At 44.9% G+C, this 19,008-nt stretch overlaps 1 protein-coding gene across 1 annotated transcript in view; it reads left to right on the top strand.

The window, feature by feature from the left end:
* Positions 1-19,008, top strand: part of si:ch211-140l13.3 (centromere protein J) — a 334,615-nt gene that overhangs the window by 114,086 nt on the left and 201,521 nt on the right. The window contains exon 7 of the mRNA XM_041206857.1: positions 15,873-17,487. Within this exon, the coding sequence (XP_041062791.1) occupies positions 15,873-17,487 (1,615 nt within the window). The remainder of the gene's footprint in view (positions 1-15,872; positions 17,488-19,008) is intronic.

Genomic DNA, 19,008 nt, shown 5'->3' with positions numbered 1-19,008 from the left:
GAGAGGGATGGAACGGGTAGGGGGAGAAGGTGGGCGTAGTGGGAGGGGGAGAGGGTTGGGGGAGAGTGGAGAGGAGCAGGGGGAGGGGGAGGGAGGGGGAAGAGGGCAGAGAGGGAGCGAGAAAAGTGGGGAGGGTGAGGAAGGGAGAAGAGGGGAATGGGACGGAGGGAGAAGCGGGGAGGGGGAGGGAGGACAAGGTGGGAGGGGTGAGGGGGAGGGAGTGAGGGAGAAGAGGTGGAAGGGGATGGAGAGAGTTGGGGGGTGACAAATGAGGAGGGGGAGGGGAGGGAGGGAGAAGATGGAAATGAGGGAGCTGAGGGTGAGGGGGGAGGAGGGGTGGGTTTGGGGGGAGAGTGAAAGGGGAGGGAGAGGGAGGAGGGGGTGAGGGAGAGGAGGGAGGGAGAAGAGGGGTGAGGGTAGGGAGAGGTGGTGAGGGGGATAAGGGAAGGGGAGGGGAGGGAGGGGGCAAGGGCAGAAGGAGGGAGGGGGAGGACGAGGGACAAGAGGGACAGGGAGGGGAGAGGAGGAGAATGAGGGGGAGGAATGGGGAGGGAGAAGAGGCCACAGGTGGAGGGTAGGGTGGGGGAGAGGGATAGGGAGCAGATGGGGAGGGGTATAGGGGACAGAAAGGTGTGGAGGGAGATGGGGGAAGGGTGGAGGGAGAAGGAGAGACAGAGGGTCGGGGAGGGAGGGGATGGAGGGGGGAGGCGGAAGCAGGGAGAAGGGGGAGGGGGAGGGAAGAAAGGCGGGAGGGAAGAAGACGGAGAGAAGAAGGGATGGAGAATAGGGGGGAGGTTGGGAGAAGAGGATGGAGGGGGAAGGGAGGGATGGAGACGGACAGTGTGATCAGCGCAGGCTTGGAGGGCCGAGGGACCTGTTCCTGTGCTGTGCTTTTCTTTGTTCTTTCTTTGAAGGGGCACCCTACTAATTTCTGCTTTAGCAAATGGAGACCATCGCTCGGCTGAGACATGGTAGAAAGACTCAAATGCCAATTGAAGGATTTGGGCACTTTAACTCATGATGTGCATTCTTGCGAGAATCCAGCCCATCTTGGGTCCATTTTTTGACTGGGTTCCAATGACCATTCGTTGCTCTTATAGGAAAGTGCAGAAGTCAGAAGGATCCAAATGTAAATCGACCAACGTGCATATGCCAAATGGGCCAAAGATCTATACACCTTGCAGCTGGCAGGTTCCAGCTTGAAACAACTCTCCAGTTACAGTCATTACATCAGTGCAAGGTTGGGCTCTAGTCTAATCCAAAGGATTCAGCCTGACAGTGCCTGGCTGCATTCATCCAGATCCACCTCTCTTTGTGAAAGCACTGTCATGCTTGGGCGTTTGGTGGGGGGTGTTGGGGGAAGATCCACATCCAGTGATCCTTCAGGCTGTGCACCGCTGCAAAGGATGATCCAGGAATGGAATGCCTGGAATGAGGGCAATCCAAGGCCTTCAAAATGACTCCCAAGTTAGGGAATGGAAGGTGATTATTGTAGGGTGATGTTCAATCATCTCTCTGAACAATATTTCCGCAGAGACGAGGAGGAGTGGAGAGTGAATAGAGCAGGCAATGCTGCCATTATCAAGGCAATCAGACAACTGAGGAGGAGAAGAAGGGCCCATCGCGTCAGGTAGGCCAAAGGGAACAGCCTCGTCTTGAGGAACATGGGCTAGCAGAGCCCCATCAAGACACAGAAGCTGAGGCGGATAGACTTTTTCCATGGAGGCATTTGGCACGACCAAGGGTGTACCGAGGATGCTTCTCATACCTACAAATGAGCAAGAAACAATGCTGTTATCAAGCCTTCGCTTGTCAAGGCATGTGGTGGATCACATCTGCCACATTCTTTGGGATGAGTTGCGCCACAGGGACTGGTAGGCCATCCATTGCCAGTAGCTCTAAAGGTGCACCACCCTCAACTTTTTTGTGAGAGGCTCATTCGAGGGCTCCACTGGGGACCTCTGTGATATATCCCAAGCCTCTGCTTACAAATGCATCCGAGAATTACCAAAGCCCTATTTAGCAAGGCACACAATTACATCCAATTTTTCCTGGATGAAGCCAGCTAGGCTGCCAGAGCAGTAGGATTCGCAGTGATCTCTGGATTCCGAAAAGTGCAGGGTGCCATTGACTGCACACTTGTTTTATGAGCTCCCTGGTAGCAGCCACTACAATTCATCAACAGAAAAGGATTTAATTCTTTCAACGTAACCACCAGAAGCAGATTATGCAGGTTCATATGAGATACCTTGGGAGTCCCCACGACTCCCACATCTTAAGTCTCACTCAGGTGCCACAGATATTTGAGGGCCTTCAGCACATCCAGGTGATAAAAGCTGCACACAAAAGACATGGCTAATGACAACAGTTCAGCGGCCAGAGAGTGCTTCGGAGGAGAGGTACAATGCTCTCTTATGCTTATTCTGCAACACACCTTGATTAAGCAGACCATTGGTATGTTGAAGATGTGTTTCAGATGTCTGGACTGGTCAGGTGGTGCTCTCCAATACTCTTCCCAGAGAGTCTCCCACATCATCCAATGAGGAGGATGTCGAGAGGGCTGAGCTTGATGAGGGCAGCAAAGTTGAGGCACCAGAGCAGGAAGCCATAGCATGGGCCAGATGCAGCAGACATGCCCGTGGGATCCTTATAACCCCAAGCTTCCATCGTCTGATCATTGACAAGCACTCATGACCCAGCTTTCATCTGAAGTATCCTGAGTTCCTGTCTAGCCTTGCCTTGGCGTTTGCGGGCCAGAAAATGGCCATGCTGCATATAGGCATTAATTAATTATAGAGTTTATAATAAAGAGCACACATCAGGTGCAGTGGTGCTTTGCTCTTACCCCATTTGAGGTCTTCAAATTTTCATTCCAGAAATTTGAATCTGTCCACATAGAAACCAATCACACTGATGGCTTTGTAACAACCAGATAACCATGTCAATTGCCCCTCAAAGAGCTGGCTCAGGGATTATGTCAAATCATGCTAGCCAGACCTTAAGGTCCAGAGTGGCAGCATCCCATTTAATAGTCTGCCATGTAGGGCCTTGACACTTGTGATCTCGCACAGTAATCGCCCTCTAGCAGGTATTTCAGGAGTCACTACGTGTAAGCTAGGTTAATAGCTTTGCACCATGCAGGTGGAGAAAATGTGAACTACTATAGGGGTTATGTATACTTCTAGACTCAGACAGCATGTATCACTGCAGGCCACCAAGAGCGAATAAGATCCCGACTATTAGTGGAAAAGTACGCCACACTCAAGCCTGACAGGCATTATATGGAGCCCATTGAAAAATGCACTGAGTGAGATTGACTCCAATGCGCAACACCATCAAAACCTCTAAGGTCCACATTGACCAGTCTTCAGTGCAGAAGCATCAGGAGAATAAGCCAGAATGCAAAATCTGATCTCATGAGGCTACATGATATGATCCTCTGATGCAAGTCTCAGATATGCATTGCCCAGCCACCATATTGTTAGTGCCAGAAACTTTGCTCATGTCATTGCTGTGAGCAGAAAGGCAACACACTGTAATGAGATGGTGTGAGACACCATAGACCTGAAGCACATGGTGGGAGATAAGTGAGGAGGGGGTTTGGGGGCACTGGCTACACTTGTATGATCAGAGCATTGCATCAGATACAAGATCTATTTAGTCGATGAGAATTTCATAGAAAGAAAATATATTTGCAGATGTGCAAATTATATACAGTGAGTGAACATCTGTGCCAACTTTGTGCTCTCAAAATTTCTGTTTCTTACCCTTTCGCTGTGTCTGGATGCTTCCCTGACATCCGCAGCAGAGGTGGAGGCAGCCTAAGGACTGCTATGCCCTGTTGGCAGTGATGACTTTGGTGGGCATCCTCTGGAGGGCCAAGGCTTGGAGGGCCCCGGCCTGCTTTGGGTCTTCTGCTGTGGGGCATGTGCAATCTCCTCATCCTGAGAAGCCGGAGTTGCTGGGGTCACAGGCAGAGGGGACTTGGAGCGGCTGAACAGCCCAGGAGAGTCCTGGGTGGATTGCCCCGGGGTATCCGGCTGACACTGCTCCTCCCTATGGGTGCCCGAGGGCCCCTCCCTGACACCTTGAGGGAGGAGATCGAGGTGCTTTGTCCCCCTCTCGCATAGCTACTGATGGATCCCATTCAGGGCTATAGCTATGGTGTGCAGGTCCTTGTGATCGTCCAGCAGAAACTGAGCGTTCTGCTGGACCAAGATCCCTATGGCAGTCACCATCATTCCAGTGGTGACCTCGATGAACTGGCATGTTGGCGCAATGACATCAGACTGAATGTGCATGAATTCCTTCATTCTTCATTCTAATCTGGTGTCGGCCTCTGACAACCCTGCCTGCTTTGCCCCTACCTGTCTTTGGAGCTCCAACATCTCTCTGAAGACTGATTCCAGAGGCTCGATCAGACTCTGACTCAGCAGGAGCCTGGCCTCCAGCAGTCCTCCGAGTGTCGGTGACCGTGGCTATCACTACCTCCACCTGCTATGGACCAGAATCTGAGTTGTGCTCACCAGATTGTGATCCTGAACCTTCTCTAAGACTAGGTACCACCAATGTGTGTCTCTGCGCTGGTGGAGGGTGCAGGTGAATGCAGTGACAGCTCTACATCTAGATCATCCTCAGGATCATCAACCGAGATGGTCTGGGGGATGGAGCTGATTGGTTGGCTGGCAGTCTACCTCCTCCTTTTCTTCTGGTGCCTTTTATAAAGAGAAGAGATATTTAGTGATTGGCTGGATAGTCGCCTACATTAAGGATCACTCACAGTTTCGGCTGGTGGGTGAAAAGTTGTGGATAGGGCCTCACTGGTTTGTCAGGCGATGCCGATCTCTCCTTCAGGCATGGTCCCTGTCCTCATTGGCCAGCTCTGCTGCCTGCTCCTTGTAGTGGGTGAATGGCCTGAGCTATGGCATCGCCCTTCCAGCCTGTGAGCTCTCCATGTTGTGGGAGATCTTTTCCTGCATAAAGACAGATGGACAGACTGAGCAGAATGGATGATTTGGATTACCAGATGATAAGCATGCCTGCATTCTGTGTGCACTGAATGGACCTGAATGTAAGGGCTGAAGATGCGACTTGTGCAGGATGTGACAAGAGATGAAAATGTAAATATATATGTGAGAGAATTGCGATGATGTCCCTTGTGATGTCAGGGTGTGAGATCTCTGTGGACTATAACCCTGCGAATCCCTGGTGGCCTTATGAGAGTGTGACTTGAGTGTGAGGTGTTGACCGACTTACCCTAGTGGAGCAGATGAGATCATTCATCCTTTTCCTGCACTGTATAGCTGTTCTCTTCTAGAGAGCATTGGGCTTGACCGCACTGGCGACCTCCTGCCAGGCCTTGATGGTGAGGTTGGTGGACCTCCAGCTCCCATCACAGGGGAAAGGTATCTGACGCCAGACCTCAACTGCCTGGAGGAGTGCTGCCAGTGCATTGTTGCTGAACTTTGGGGCTGTGGGCTCTTACTTTTGGGGGTTACCCTGGTGCATGCTATGACAAGTCCTGGGCTGCAGAGAGCAGACTGCGTGTGCGAGTGCTGTTTAAATATGGCACCCGAAAATATGAGCTGATGAGGTAATGTCAGGGCAGACGAATCTAGTCCACCCCACCATGAGATATGACGTGCATCATGTTCGTGCATATATAATGAGCTAAAAACCAGATGATCTGGCGTGGAAACACGTCATGACCGCCAGCAGGAAACGCACCGCCTTTCTCGCCCATCATTTCACTTAGTCTCTGGAGCGGAAAATTCCATGGGTTTGTGTTAAGTGGAATGTTAAAATTTCAAATCTAAGCCCACTTCCAGTATTAATTGAGGTGGAATGGAAGGGGTCATGGGGTAGGCAACCAATTCACTTTCAGGAGCTGGGCTGTTCTTTTGAACATTTTAATAAGGCTTCCTGCCTGGGGTCTTACCTCCATTTTAAAATTTTACCCTGGCTGGCCAGTTTGTGTGAGCCTTGGGAATGGGGCAGCTAAAGGTAGGTGAGGACTACTTGATTCAGCAGGTAAGTGCCTTTCCAGTGATTTCATGGGCCAGGAGAATCAGGAGTGCTTCCCCTCAGCATCTCAAGCTTTCCTGTAAAACTCTCCTGTGATTGGCTATGTAAGAAATGGGACCTTTAATAAATTATACTTTTCAGAATAAGTATAGAATTTTTTTGGAATTAGTAGCCAAAATATGAGGCCGTCTGGTAGAAGGACCTTTCTGTTCTCCCTGTAAAAACACAAACAGTCCCTAGAAATGTTGAGGTCTCCTGGTTCAAGCTTCTGTGTTGACATTCCTAAGCCAATAGTACAGCGACTTGTACCCTCTTATCTCTACAAATGTCTAGCAAAGGCTAACAAATAGCTTCCAGCATGACGTAATCTAAAAGATGATCTCAAGCTAAATGATGGATGCTCTGGGTATCTGTCCTGCGGTAATTGGCTACAGCTATTCGGACAACTAATTGACATAGGATAAACGATGAATCTCTAGAAGTAGAGCATATTAATGGGTGCTGGGAAGCAGGGGGCAGTCCTTATCAGGCAGCTGTCCTCTTCAGATGGAGGAAGACCAGGGGAAGAGTTTCCTAACACTTTATCTACTGAGCTGAATGCTACCACCACAATCTACAGAGATCAACACGTTCTGCACCATCCGTCCATTCGTCCTCCAGGATCAGTAATCTGCTTTCACCCGTTATGGGTCATAAGCTTTTCCTAAATAAACTGTTGCTTCTTAATAAACCACCTTAACATCTGTTAAGAGTCCTCAACTGCCTGTTTTAGGTAATGTGTGATTCCGAAACCTTAAAACTTATACCCAACATTCCCTTTCCGTGATTGTATTCACCACTCTCAAGCCACGAAACCCGAAGACCTGGCCTTTTCAATTTCTCCCCAGCCCCTCCAATCTCTCCCAGTCCCACACCTGTGGACTGTTGCGAAAGGCCTAACCACCCAACAGCTAGTCAACTTCTCAAAATAGCTGACAGCAGTTTGGCAATGGAGACAAAAAATGTTAATTGGGTCCTGTAATTAAATTCATCAGGACCTGAGATACACCTATTCTTCTGGATTTCCTGAATGCAAAACAGCTCCCTTCCTACCTCCCATAAATATAAGAGCCAATATCTCAGAAAATATATTATAACCAATACCAGTTAATACAAAATTTACTGATCAGAGATGAAAATGGGCATAAGTGACCTATATTCACTTCGGGGCAATGATTTTATAATGGACTGGTTACATGGCACCATCATCATAATTCAGTATTGCAATATGCCTGCAAGGAGATGGTATTGTTGATCACTGGGATCTGCCTTTTATCCACTCAGAAAGCATGGCACACTGTAATTGGACTGTTTTCAAGGAAGCATCCAATAATATGATTAGTTAGGCATTCACATATCTTAATGGTACCTTATAAAGTAGGAGCTTTTGTGTGAACTAACCACCTGCCAAGGAAAGGTATATTGCTTCCAGATGCAAGTATGGGTGTATCTATACTGGATGTACTGCAGTAATTCAAGAAGGTGGCTCACCACCACCTTCACAAGGGGAATTAGCGATGGGCAACAAATGCTGGCCTATCCAGTGATGCTCACATCCCATGAACACATAAAGAATTGATTTGAAGAAGTCATAGTCACCTTGAAATGTTAACTCTGTTTCTCTCTCCACGTATGCTACCAGACCTGCTGAGTTTTGCCAGCACTTTCTGCTTTTACTTTTAAAATGTTGGTATCTATCTTTTTGGGGCACCTGCCCTGGGGTCTGCCCTGGCATTCTTCCATAGATCTTCCTCTTTTTATCAAACACCTTAGATAGGAGGATTTAATTGGGAAAACCATTGGTACCAGTAATGGCATAGGAGCAAACAAGAATTCAATGCAACAATTGGTATGAAAGCTTATGAGAATCAAAGTGCCAGTTAAGGAAAAGTGGTTAATTAATGGCAAAATATCTGAATGTTATTGTGTCTGCTTCATGTCCTTCTGCATACTTACCAATGCATAGCAACTCTAGGGCCTGAATTTTCGCTCCCAGGTCGAGAATGCAGAGTTGGGACATTTCTCAGCTCCGCAAACCAGACCCAGAAGAAAGTGCTCCTGAAGGTCGGATTTTCGTTCTGGGGTGGTGGGGTTCTCTGGGAGTTGGGCAAGCTTCCCCTGGAATGAGTGTGGAAGCTGCTGGGTGCAGGGGTGGGCTGGGCAGAAGGCCTGCCTAGCAATAAAACTAGCAACAGCCCTCCAGTCTTCACCCCTCACATGCCTTCACCTCTCCACACACTCCACATGCCCCATCCATGCCATCCAAAGCCACCTCATGCCCTCTACCCCACATAGACTCTTGTACCCTCCATGCCAACTATGCCTTGCTACCCATCCCCATGGCCTATGCCAATTAGTGCCAATGCATGCCATCCCATGCCTCCCCTTTGCCTTTACACCTATCATCTCACAGTATCCACTGTAGGAAGACCTCAGGTCCATGCTGAGATTAAATAAAATTAAGTTCTTAGGGTCTATTGCAGACTTTAACTTAAAAATAACACTCATTTGTAAAAAAAATCACTACATTTACATTTCCTTTAAGTCATTAATTCCTTCTAAAAACAAACATTTCATTCAAGTACTTAATATCTTATGAACACAAACATTGGAATTCACTTCAAAGAGTCTACAATGATTTGGAGCTGTTGATCAAACTGAAATGGAAGGTACCCTACTGTGGTAATGGAGATTGTATAATCAGTCATGCAACACAAATTCAGTAATGGTGATGGTTTATGTCAGGAAACAAAGTGAAAGAGTAAGGAATGATTTTTTTAAGCACCCCAGGCATTGCTTTCAAATATTTAAAGGGCAGGAGTTTTAAATTTTTGGGAGTTGCTTTTGACAGTTCATTTTGACATTCTTGACTGTTGCTTCTGACAGTTCAATTTGATACTTTGACAGTTCCAATGAGCTTGCAGTTAATGAGTTAATGCACTTTTTACACACATTCATGCCTAATTTTAACAATCATAAGGGGAACCTGACCTCCCCCAAAGGTGTCCCAGGACCATATCCAAAGGGATACCTCACCTCTCCAAAAAGATACCCACCTCACCAAAGAACCCCACAAAATTCAGACCTGCTGCTACCAGGTCTGACCCATGTACATGATGTTTCACACACCTGGGTCATGAAAATTAACTTGAGTGGAGGCAGCTGCTGATTTATATGGGCAGTTGTCTCCATGAAACACACATTCAGAAACCCTGACCTGAGCCCATCCCCATCCTTGGGAAAATGAAAGGTGCCATGTTCTGGGGCATGACTTCTGATTTTTGGCCTCGTCCACCATTTTTATAATGATGGAGAGACTCTTCATTATTGCGAAAATCCAGGGCTAGATGTCCTTTTCACATGGGCATGATATATGTCTAAAAACTTGAATGGTAGGAAACGCTAAGCAACATCTATTCTGCCAAATTAATATTTATTTTATTCATTCACAAGATGAGGGCATCACTGGCAAAGCAAGTATTTATTACCCATTCCTAGTTTCTCTTGAGAAGGTGATCAGTGAATTCAAACATCCTTGTTTTCAAGATTTCACTCAGCTTGATGTGACTCATCATATCAAATCATGAGGACAATAGACATTCTATTTCAAAATAAATGGAAATGTATATAACCAATATCTCCCATGGAACTTTTTCACTTCAACAGCATACTTTGTTTTACCTGCAATGCCTGTTAGACTTGCTGAGGTTGTGTGGTATATGTCTTCATGTCACAAATCAAATAAAATTTAGTATTGCTAGAAAAATATATTTTGTCAAAGCTTTTTGTCTTGCACTCATCAGGACAATTGCAAGAATACCAATGTTAGGGAAGCAACAATTTTATATTCTATGAGAAGAGAGTGCTGATTGGTTGGCAAGTGGACTCTGATTGGTAGAGGCATTGCCATGGAGAATACCCCAGTTAATGGTGACTGATAGTTAACTGCCAAGCATTGTTTGAAATTTAAGCCAGGCAGCTTGACTATAATTGGTCAAGGAATGAACCAGCATTCATTCCTCAGGGCAATGCCTTGACCAATTAGAGTCAAGCTGCCTGGTTCAAATTTCAAATGGTGCTTGGCAATTAACTGCACCATTACCAGGCTGCATTCTCCATGGCAACGCCTCTACCAATCAGAATCCACTTGCCAACCAATTAGCACTCCCTTATACAGCATAAAGTTGTTGCTTCACCTGACATTGGTGTCTTGCAATTGTCCTGATGAGTGCAAGATGAAAAGTTTTGACAAAATGTTTTTTTTCAGAGCAATAATCAAGTTCTGGGCTACCAAATGTTTATAAATAAAATGTAGTTCTTAAAACAATAAAAGTAGTTTGCAATTTCATGATATGGCCATCAGATAGCTCTGCAGCAATGTTTGTGCTGAAAACCATTGCTAAATTTGACCTGAAGTGTAAATTGTGTTGAGATGCTTCATATTGGGCCATATCTTGCAGAGTGAGATGTTAGTTAGACTTTTTCTTGTACCCTTCAGCTTGAAATATTTTTGCGTTGTAACTTGTCAGAAATGCGAACTAAGGGTAGTGTATTTCCTTAATCTGGTAGATTTAAGAATGTAGAAAGCGAGTCAAATCAGATAATGAAACAGAAATAAAGGGTGCATTTTATCAACCTAGCCACTGCTAGAATGGCAGATAATTTGCAAACCGAGAACCCAAATGGTGAAGGAGAGGGCTTTATCGAGGCTCTTTTCCAGGGCTACGACATTAACATCTGGCATCTAGGTTGTCAAGATTCCAGGACCTCAGGAGTCTGGGAAAGTTGAGGGCATAGCACTTTCAGGTGCCAAGCTCCATACCCTGATTGTCCAGCATTCTCCTGTACATCATTCCTTAGGACAACACACCTTGCAACTTCACTCATTCCTCTTTCTGCAGGCACCTCTGAGCAGCCAACACTCAAAATACACTCACCCTCATCCTATTGCCCTCTCACATCCATGCTTTACAGTCACCCTCCATAAATGTTGTTCCCTTATTTCCACACAACAACACATGCTGAACTGATCCACTGGAATGGAGAGCTTGTTCCATGAGATTACAGATGTCAGCAATGACCTGTTGCGACAGCTTGAGCCTCCTGAGGCACTGGTACTCATATATGTTGAGAAAATTCATCCTCTGCTTGTAGACCCTGTCATTGTGTCTCATTTCCTTTCAGTTGGATCTTAGTATCCATCTCTTCCGTCCTATGGCACGTGGTTGAGGAGAAGGCAGCTGGAGAAGGTGCTGCTGTTGGTAGTGGTGTTGCTTCTGCTCTTGCCCCTCCTCAGATGTGCATGATGCAGCTGTATAAAGTGCCCCAATGCGGGGTGAAAGTTGGCAAAAAGGAAGTGATGCTGTAGGCGAGTGAAGTACTAAACAAGTGAAGTGCTTTTCAAGAAGTTGGTGATCAGTTATAGCATTCTCTGCGAGAAGGAGTCAAAGCACTCCCAACATGCTAGCTTCTCTGAAGAGGCTCTTCCCATTGTACACTTGCTTTGGTGTTCCTGATGAGTTGCTGACAATTCCAAAAACAGGTGCCCTGGTGGCCAAAACCAGGGTTAAAACAGTTCCTAATTGGTTTTTTAATTAATTGCTTACCCAACAGATACAAGGGGATTCCCCAGTCACCTCTGATGCTGCCCTGGTCCCAGAAACCCAGATCCCAACTCAATATTGATTTCACAAGCAAACCCATCTCCACTTGGCTGTAAAAATTCTGCCCAAAGAGTAGGAAACAAAGACTGGAACATGAGAAAGAGAGAAAAGAGATAGAAAGGAAAAGTAAGGCAAAATTTAAATATTTAAAATTTGTCATTTTAAAAATCTCGAACAGCAATTTCTAAAAGCAAAAATGAGACTCAACAGTCTAATTGTTCTTCTGGGTCAGAGATTGATTGGCTTTGCAATAACATTTATAATGTTACTATTAACTATGACCCCTAATTTTCTGCGTGTGGGCATTGTCTTGTGCACTGACCTAAAGTGCATGATGCACAAGTACCACTGTACATGGCCCTGAGGTCTATGAAGGGATTGTGAAGGGGAGGGTGGGGGGATGGGGTGGAAGAAGTAGGTAAATTGGTTATTTGGTGCTGCAGATTGTTCAGCCTATGGAGTTCTTAGAGGCCAGACTTGTGAAGGAATGATTGTGCAGAAGATTCAAAATCATTGCAATATGGCACAGTATTTGTTAGGGAAGAAAGCTCATAATGCCCAAGAAAGCTGCAAAATGGCAGGCAGTGTGCCAAACCTGGCGATCCTCACACCAATAGGGGAAGGAGGTGCTGCAGCTCACTGCCAACAAGTAGAGCCTGTCCATAGGGGGAGGCGAGAAAGGACGAAGGCCTTGGGGTGGGGAAATTGCAAGGGGCATTATATGCACTTGAGAGAGATATGTGTTAACAAGGCTAAGTGGAGGGTGCATGATGTCTGGTGTGTTATGAAAGTGGCATTGATAGTATCTGATTAAGAATGCTCTCATGCATCTGTGAAATGCAAAAAAAGAGGATTATCTCATAATGCTGGAAATGTTGCCAATGTGGAAGTACGTCTATGCGCACTCAGCTGGAAGGTTGAGGACAGCATTAATCTTCCCATTTTTGTCTCCTGCACCGGTGCACTCCTGCAATGCTGCTGCCGAAAGTCCTGAGAGTCCAGCACTAACCTTTGAGGAGGTTAGCCTCAGAAGGTGCAGCGTCACATCCTTGCTTTGCACCCAGCACCAGCAGAGATACTACTTTGGTGGGGATTTGCAGCTCAGAATTAAGTTAGCCGCAAAGTGTTGAGGACTCATCACAGTTGCATGTGCAGCTGCCGAAGACTGAGATGGAGTAGGCCACTGACAGTTAGAGAAGTGCTGGAGGAGAGCCAGAAGCTGAGTCTCAGTCAGATGACGAACCTCTGGAGTTGTCCATAAGGTGACTGATGCTGGGTGTCCAGCGTGAGTTGTATGAGGATATGGCAGAGGTACCAGAGGTGTGTGTTCTGGCACAGACTTTGGAGGTGTCCATCACTGACTCAGCAGAACATATGGCTTCCCCCATTGACAGACTGGTGACTGTCATGGAAGGCCAAACCCAGCAGATTACAGAAGCAATCGTGGGTATGTGTTCTGACCTGCATTCCATTTGTGCTCAGGACCCCAGAGCCAGGGTGATATGAGGATGAGGAACCTGGAGTTACAGCCAGCTCCTGGACTCTCTTAGGAAAGCAGGGAGGACTAATTGGACCTCATGGTGAGGAAGGAGCAGCAGCTGAAACCATCTGGGAGCACCTCTCAGGGCCCTTCAGATGGGGACATCCTCTCCTCCATCCCTCTGCCACTGGCGCAGCTATCCTTGAATATAATGGCGATAGAAGGACCTTCTGCCACTGTCAGGATATGCTCACCAGGCTAGGTCCCTCATGGTCTCAGGTGACCAGAGGATGGCCACCAAAGTCATCACAGATAAGGGGGCATAAGGGACAGCAGTCTGTCTCCACTGCAGCTGCTAGCAAGGGGAAAGCACCAGGCCGCAGCTCCCAAAAGAAAATCAAAAAATCCCCACACTTTGGTGCACATTGATGAATTTATAATTTGTATTGCTTACAAAGGACAATAAGGTTCTGTGTACATAAATGATGTGTCATTTGAACATCTGACGGAAAAGCACTGGTTTATTTACTGTATGCAATAATGGATAGATAAGAATTCCATGGTTGTTTTTATTTTAATATGGCCTAAATTGCAACAAGGGGAGTAACACAGCTTGGATATTTGTGATTGTAAGAGATGAGGAATTGGTTTTCTGGTGATGATGGAGTGGGTAGAAGGAAACAGTGGACATGATGAGAAGAAGTTTCGATGGACGGGGCTGCTAGAAACTCTGGAGGAGTAAAGCCTTCTTTATTTAATGCTGTTCCGAATGCTCCCTGGCAGGGTCTTGCACATCCAGCTGTGCCAGATCTGCCTCCTCTTCCTCTATCTCCACATCAGAAGATTGGATGGTCTCCCTTGGTGTTTCCTCCGATAGGGGATCCCCTCTCTGGAGTGCCAAGTTGTGGAGAGCACAGTGAACAACCACCATCAAGGATACTCTCGGAGGCAGTTACTGGGGAGCTCCTTCAGATCTGTCAAGGCAACAGAACCTCATTTTGAGGAGACCAATCGTCTGCTTGAAGACGGCCCTGGTTGTGCCATGGCTCTCATATCGGCACTTAGGGTCAGACCCGGGACCTCGAGGTGATGTCATAAGTCACTTCTTCAACAGGTACCCTTTGTCACCCACTGGTGCATGCCACCCAAGCATACTTGGAACCTGGCAGATCCTGAGCTATAGGAATCATGGCTGCTTCCTGGGTTTATTGCACAGGTCAGCAGGATACGCTGCTGCTGGTCAGACACTATCTGCACTTGATTGAATGGTATACCTTCCTGTTAATAAAGACCATGGCTGGTGCCTCGATGGTGAAATGGGTGCAGTCAGCTACACCTTGCACCCTTGGGAAAGCCTGCCATTGCTGCAAAGTCTCTGGCTCTTTCTGTCTCACTATCGCAGTCAAGTTGAAGGCTGCGAATTGCCATGCACATCTCAATATGGTATCGGTAAACACCTTAAGACAGTGCTGTGCTGTACGCTGGGTAATACCACTCAGGTCACAATACACAGCCTGAAATGAGCTTGAGGCAAAAAAATTGCAAGCCACTGTGACTTTCAATGCCACTAGCTTTGTATGGCCCCCCACACTGTTGGATGCAATCTCTTCAGCCACTATGTTCACATAGAGAAGCCACAGTCATTCTAGAAAGCCAAAGTCTCCTCAGGCACTGTATCTCTGTCATCTGCAGGTAAGTCATGTGTACCCTGTCTACACAATTGGCTGGGTATGAACTCAGCCCGTGGCTCTGTGGCTGCTGCAATCTGCCCTCAGCTGCCCCTTGCTACTCAGTAGGTTGCGCTACTTCATGCACTTCCTGTGTCTTCTGCCCCTATTTATGTGTTCTCCTTCCTCTCCTTCGCCTTTTCTTCCTCCTCCTCCTCCTCTCCTCCTCACTGGAGCATGTATCTCCAATGGAAAAAACTCTGGTTACATTGCACAGAGCAGCAAGGCGGCAGTGATGGTATATTACAAAGTCTACCAGTTTGCAGACAGTATAATGCTTAAGATCCCTGATAATATCCAGGGATTCAGGAACTTCCAAGAGAAGCCAGTCAAAAGCCTATCAGCAGTCTCTCCTGCCGAAGTCAGGCACAGACCCAACTCCAGCCTTTATATCCACCCTTACAATCAACAATGAAAAGATCAAAATTCCCACCTAGCGTGTTTCATGTGCTGGGATCATATTTTTGTATTGAGGGCATAGATGAGTCGATTAGAGTGTTAATGAGCTTAAATGGCTGTTAATTGCTTGTTTCAAAATAGCAGATGGGCTCCCGTTATTGGAGTCCCCTGCCCCCCATATTATTGCTGACTGGCATAATGACGCCTGGATCGTGACCTGCATCATCATGCTAGATATTGCATCACCATAGGACAAAAACAGTCCCATTTTCACAAGGTAAAATTCATCCCAAGGATTTTAAATTTCAGGTGTTGGGGGATAGTTCCAATAACCTGACATCATAGCACAAGTTTCAGTTCAGGAGTAGGACAGGAAAGTAACAGGATGAGAAAAGGAGGTTAGAAGTCAAAAATAGAAATATGGCAATTGTGAAGGATCATATTTTGGAATAAGCTTAATACTCATTATATGTGTAATTGTTATAACTAAGCATTTCTTAGAACTAAATGCAAAAATAAATCTCTTTGATTGTTTTGCAGGACATAAATGAGGTGAAGGTGGGTCCAAAGAAGTCTTTCCTGAAGCGAGGAGAAGGTACTGCACGATTTGAAAAGAACAAAGAAAATGTTCTCAAGGAACAAAATCAGAGTCCAGTTTGTGAATCCACCAAACAATTTCCTAGAAAAGTTAGTTTCAGCAATCAACGCCGACTTTCCTTACCCATGTTGAACGAAAGTGAAAAGCTTCAGATTAAAAAACAATCAACTTCGCAAAAACAAGTTAATAGTTCAGTCCTTGGAGCATCCAAAGCAAAGAAGCCTGTCTCCAATGATAAACCCCTGGTAAACAGCAAAATAAAAGATCACACGCAAAAAGAAAAACTAGACGAAATCAAGAATAGTACAGACGAGGGTATCCAAAGTGACATAAATGTAACAGAATTCAACATTGAATCGCCCTGCAAATACTCTGATGTCGGAAAAAGTGGAACCCAACAAATAGAGCAGGAAAGTAAAGCAAGAGATATAACTACTCTAGAGGAATCCCAAGGAAGAACCACTGTAAGTAGTTTAAACTTACATATTCTAGAAAGTCAGCACTTAATTGGAGTTGATTCACAATTAAAGAATTGGTCAAGTAGCAGTTTTTCTCATGAAAGTATAGAACAGCAACACCAAGGCCAACAAATAGGACAGAATAAGACAAACCAACTACAGGAATCTTCAAATGAGCAGCCATGTTTCAGTAACATTTCTCATCTGGAATGCCTAGGTACTAACAGGACAGAGACTGTAAACCAGGCAACTGGAATGCTCCAACAGCAGGCAGAGAAAGACCAAAATGAAGATGCGGCCAATGCCAGAGATTCCAGAAAATTGCTTGACAATCAAGGCCCAAGCAGAGGCTTTAAAAAAATAAATGACAGAATAGTTCAAGTCACTCCTGATGGTCTACCATGCCAGTTTGCAAAATTTAGAAATGAGCATATCAAAGATCATGACATGGGCAGTGTTGTAAGCATAGAGTTAGCACCACTTGTGAGCAATGAATACAGAAAGGACTTTGTTTTAAAAAATGACAGAGCAAATTGTGGTGAATTGAATACTAAAGCAAATAGTACAGATAACGAGAGTGGTGGCCCAAAGTCTCAATGTCATCAACAACCCATAAAAGAAATTCTACAAAATTCTGGTCAGACTGATAAAAACTTGGACTGGTCTGATGATGCAGACTATGCGAGTGATGCTCCAAGTGGAATAGAAGAAATGAACACAACAGTTCAAACTTCTCATCACTTTGTACACTATAGATCAATAGTGTCTCCAGTGAAACATAATGCACTGAGCAGCACCAGTAGCAGTGAAAATGAACCCTTAGAGCTGAAGTCAAATACTTTATCAAGGAGATTTCCTCTTTCATATAAAAGGCTAATGAAAAATAAAAATAAAGTCGTGAAAAGGAAGTCAAACTTTGCAAAGACAAGTGCCAATACTATGAGCACTCAAACCTGTGATGCTACAGAATCAGATCTCATCCAATCTTCTGCTCCTGGTCTTGCACTGCAATCGTTACCAGCACTTCATTCTGAGCCAAAGGTGCCAATAAACTCTGATCTTCCAGAGCAAGTGAATTCCAGCCGTGTAAATACTCAAGGTATGTATCTGTGAAATGAAATGGATCAAATAGTGATTTCAAACATTGCACTGAATTATTTGAACCTGTTTTCAAATAGTAAGGAGCTCCAATTCATAACTTTGCTAATTTTAGTGAATAAGAAGTGGTGGAATGTGAATAGGAAGTTCTAAAATAAAAGTAAAATACTGCAAATGCTGGAGATCTGAAATATAAACAGAAAGTGCATGAAAAACTTAGCAGGACTGGCAGCATCTGTGGAGAGAGAAACAAGAGTTAACGTTTCGAGCCCAATATGACTTGTCTTCGAAACAGCATTCCAAGTTCTGAACCAGTTCCGAAGAAGAGCCATAATGAACTTGAAACGTTAACTCTGTTTCTCTCTCCACAGATGCTGCCACACTAGTTTTTCCAGCACTTTCTGTTTTTATTTTAGGAAGTTCTAATGTTGGGGGGAGAATTTTTGAGGGGTGAGGATGTGTCCTGATGTACTGCTGTAATTTAGATGGAAGATTGGCAGAAACCTTGAATAACAGATGCAAATACCATTATACCATTTACCTGCACCATTGTGCACCTGATGACCCTCATACAGCAGGGTTGCAGATAAACAAACTTTGGTGTGCACCAGTAGCTCCCTATCTTTTCACACAACACAATATATAAATACACACATATGTGTGTGTGTGTTTTTGTTAAGCTATACTTGAGTAAACAATTTAAAAAGAGAAAAATAACATTGGCGCATTATCCTTTTCTAATTATTCATCCCCCATGGTGTTGCACACAGACAAAATGGAAAAGGGTATATTTATCATTATTATTAAATGCTTGTACCATATATAATACATTGTTGGTACTTGGTACTAGTATGTTTTTAATAAATGGAATGAAAAATGCTTCTCTTAATTGAAGTGATAGTACACTTGCGTCTAAGTCAGAAGATTGTTGGTGCAAGCCCCACTCCAGAAATTTAAACACATAAGGGTAGAGTTTGTGCTTTGGATGCAGTCAGTAATTTTCAGTGCATATTGTGCCTGTTTTGCAATTCAATTGCATATCACCCAAATGTAAAATCTGCAATGAATCAGCATACTTGGGCAGTGTTTTAAAAATAATTTTAAAAAATAGTTTTAAGATATATTCCTTGTAATATGTAAGAGTGTGTACTAACTTGATAAAGTATGATTAATATAGCTGAAAATGGGTTCATCACAAAAAATAAACATTTTAGTTACACCACCTGTGAATAACCTGATTTAAAATTACTTTTCAATACAGTTAGTTTCCAGCTAGACTGTGGTAAAATAGTCAGTTCTTTATAAATTAAAAAAATTAAATGCCCTTGCATCCAAAAGTTCCAATTTAATTATTGGATTTTTCTTGAAGGCTTGAAAATGCTTGCAATTAGTAGCAATTCCCAATGACGATTGTTACCCTGGGGGTAATGTTCCCTTGAAAATTTAGCTGCTGTGCAAGGCCAGATTTTTCAGTGTGTGTTGCGCAGCCGCACGCAAGTGTTATTTATCACGGTCTTTATCA

Source organism: Carcharodon carcharias, chromosome 2 (genome assembly GCF_017639515.1).
Source record: "Carcharodon carcharias isolate sCarCar2 chromosome 2, sCarCar2.pri, whole genome shotgun sequence".
Lineage (NCBI taxonomy): Eukaryota > Metazoa > Chordata > Chondrichthyes > Lamniformes > Lamnidae > Carcharodon > Carcharodon carcharias.
Note: the sequence above shows the minus strand (reverse complement) of the source record. Positions and strands in the feature narration are given on the sequence as shown.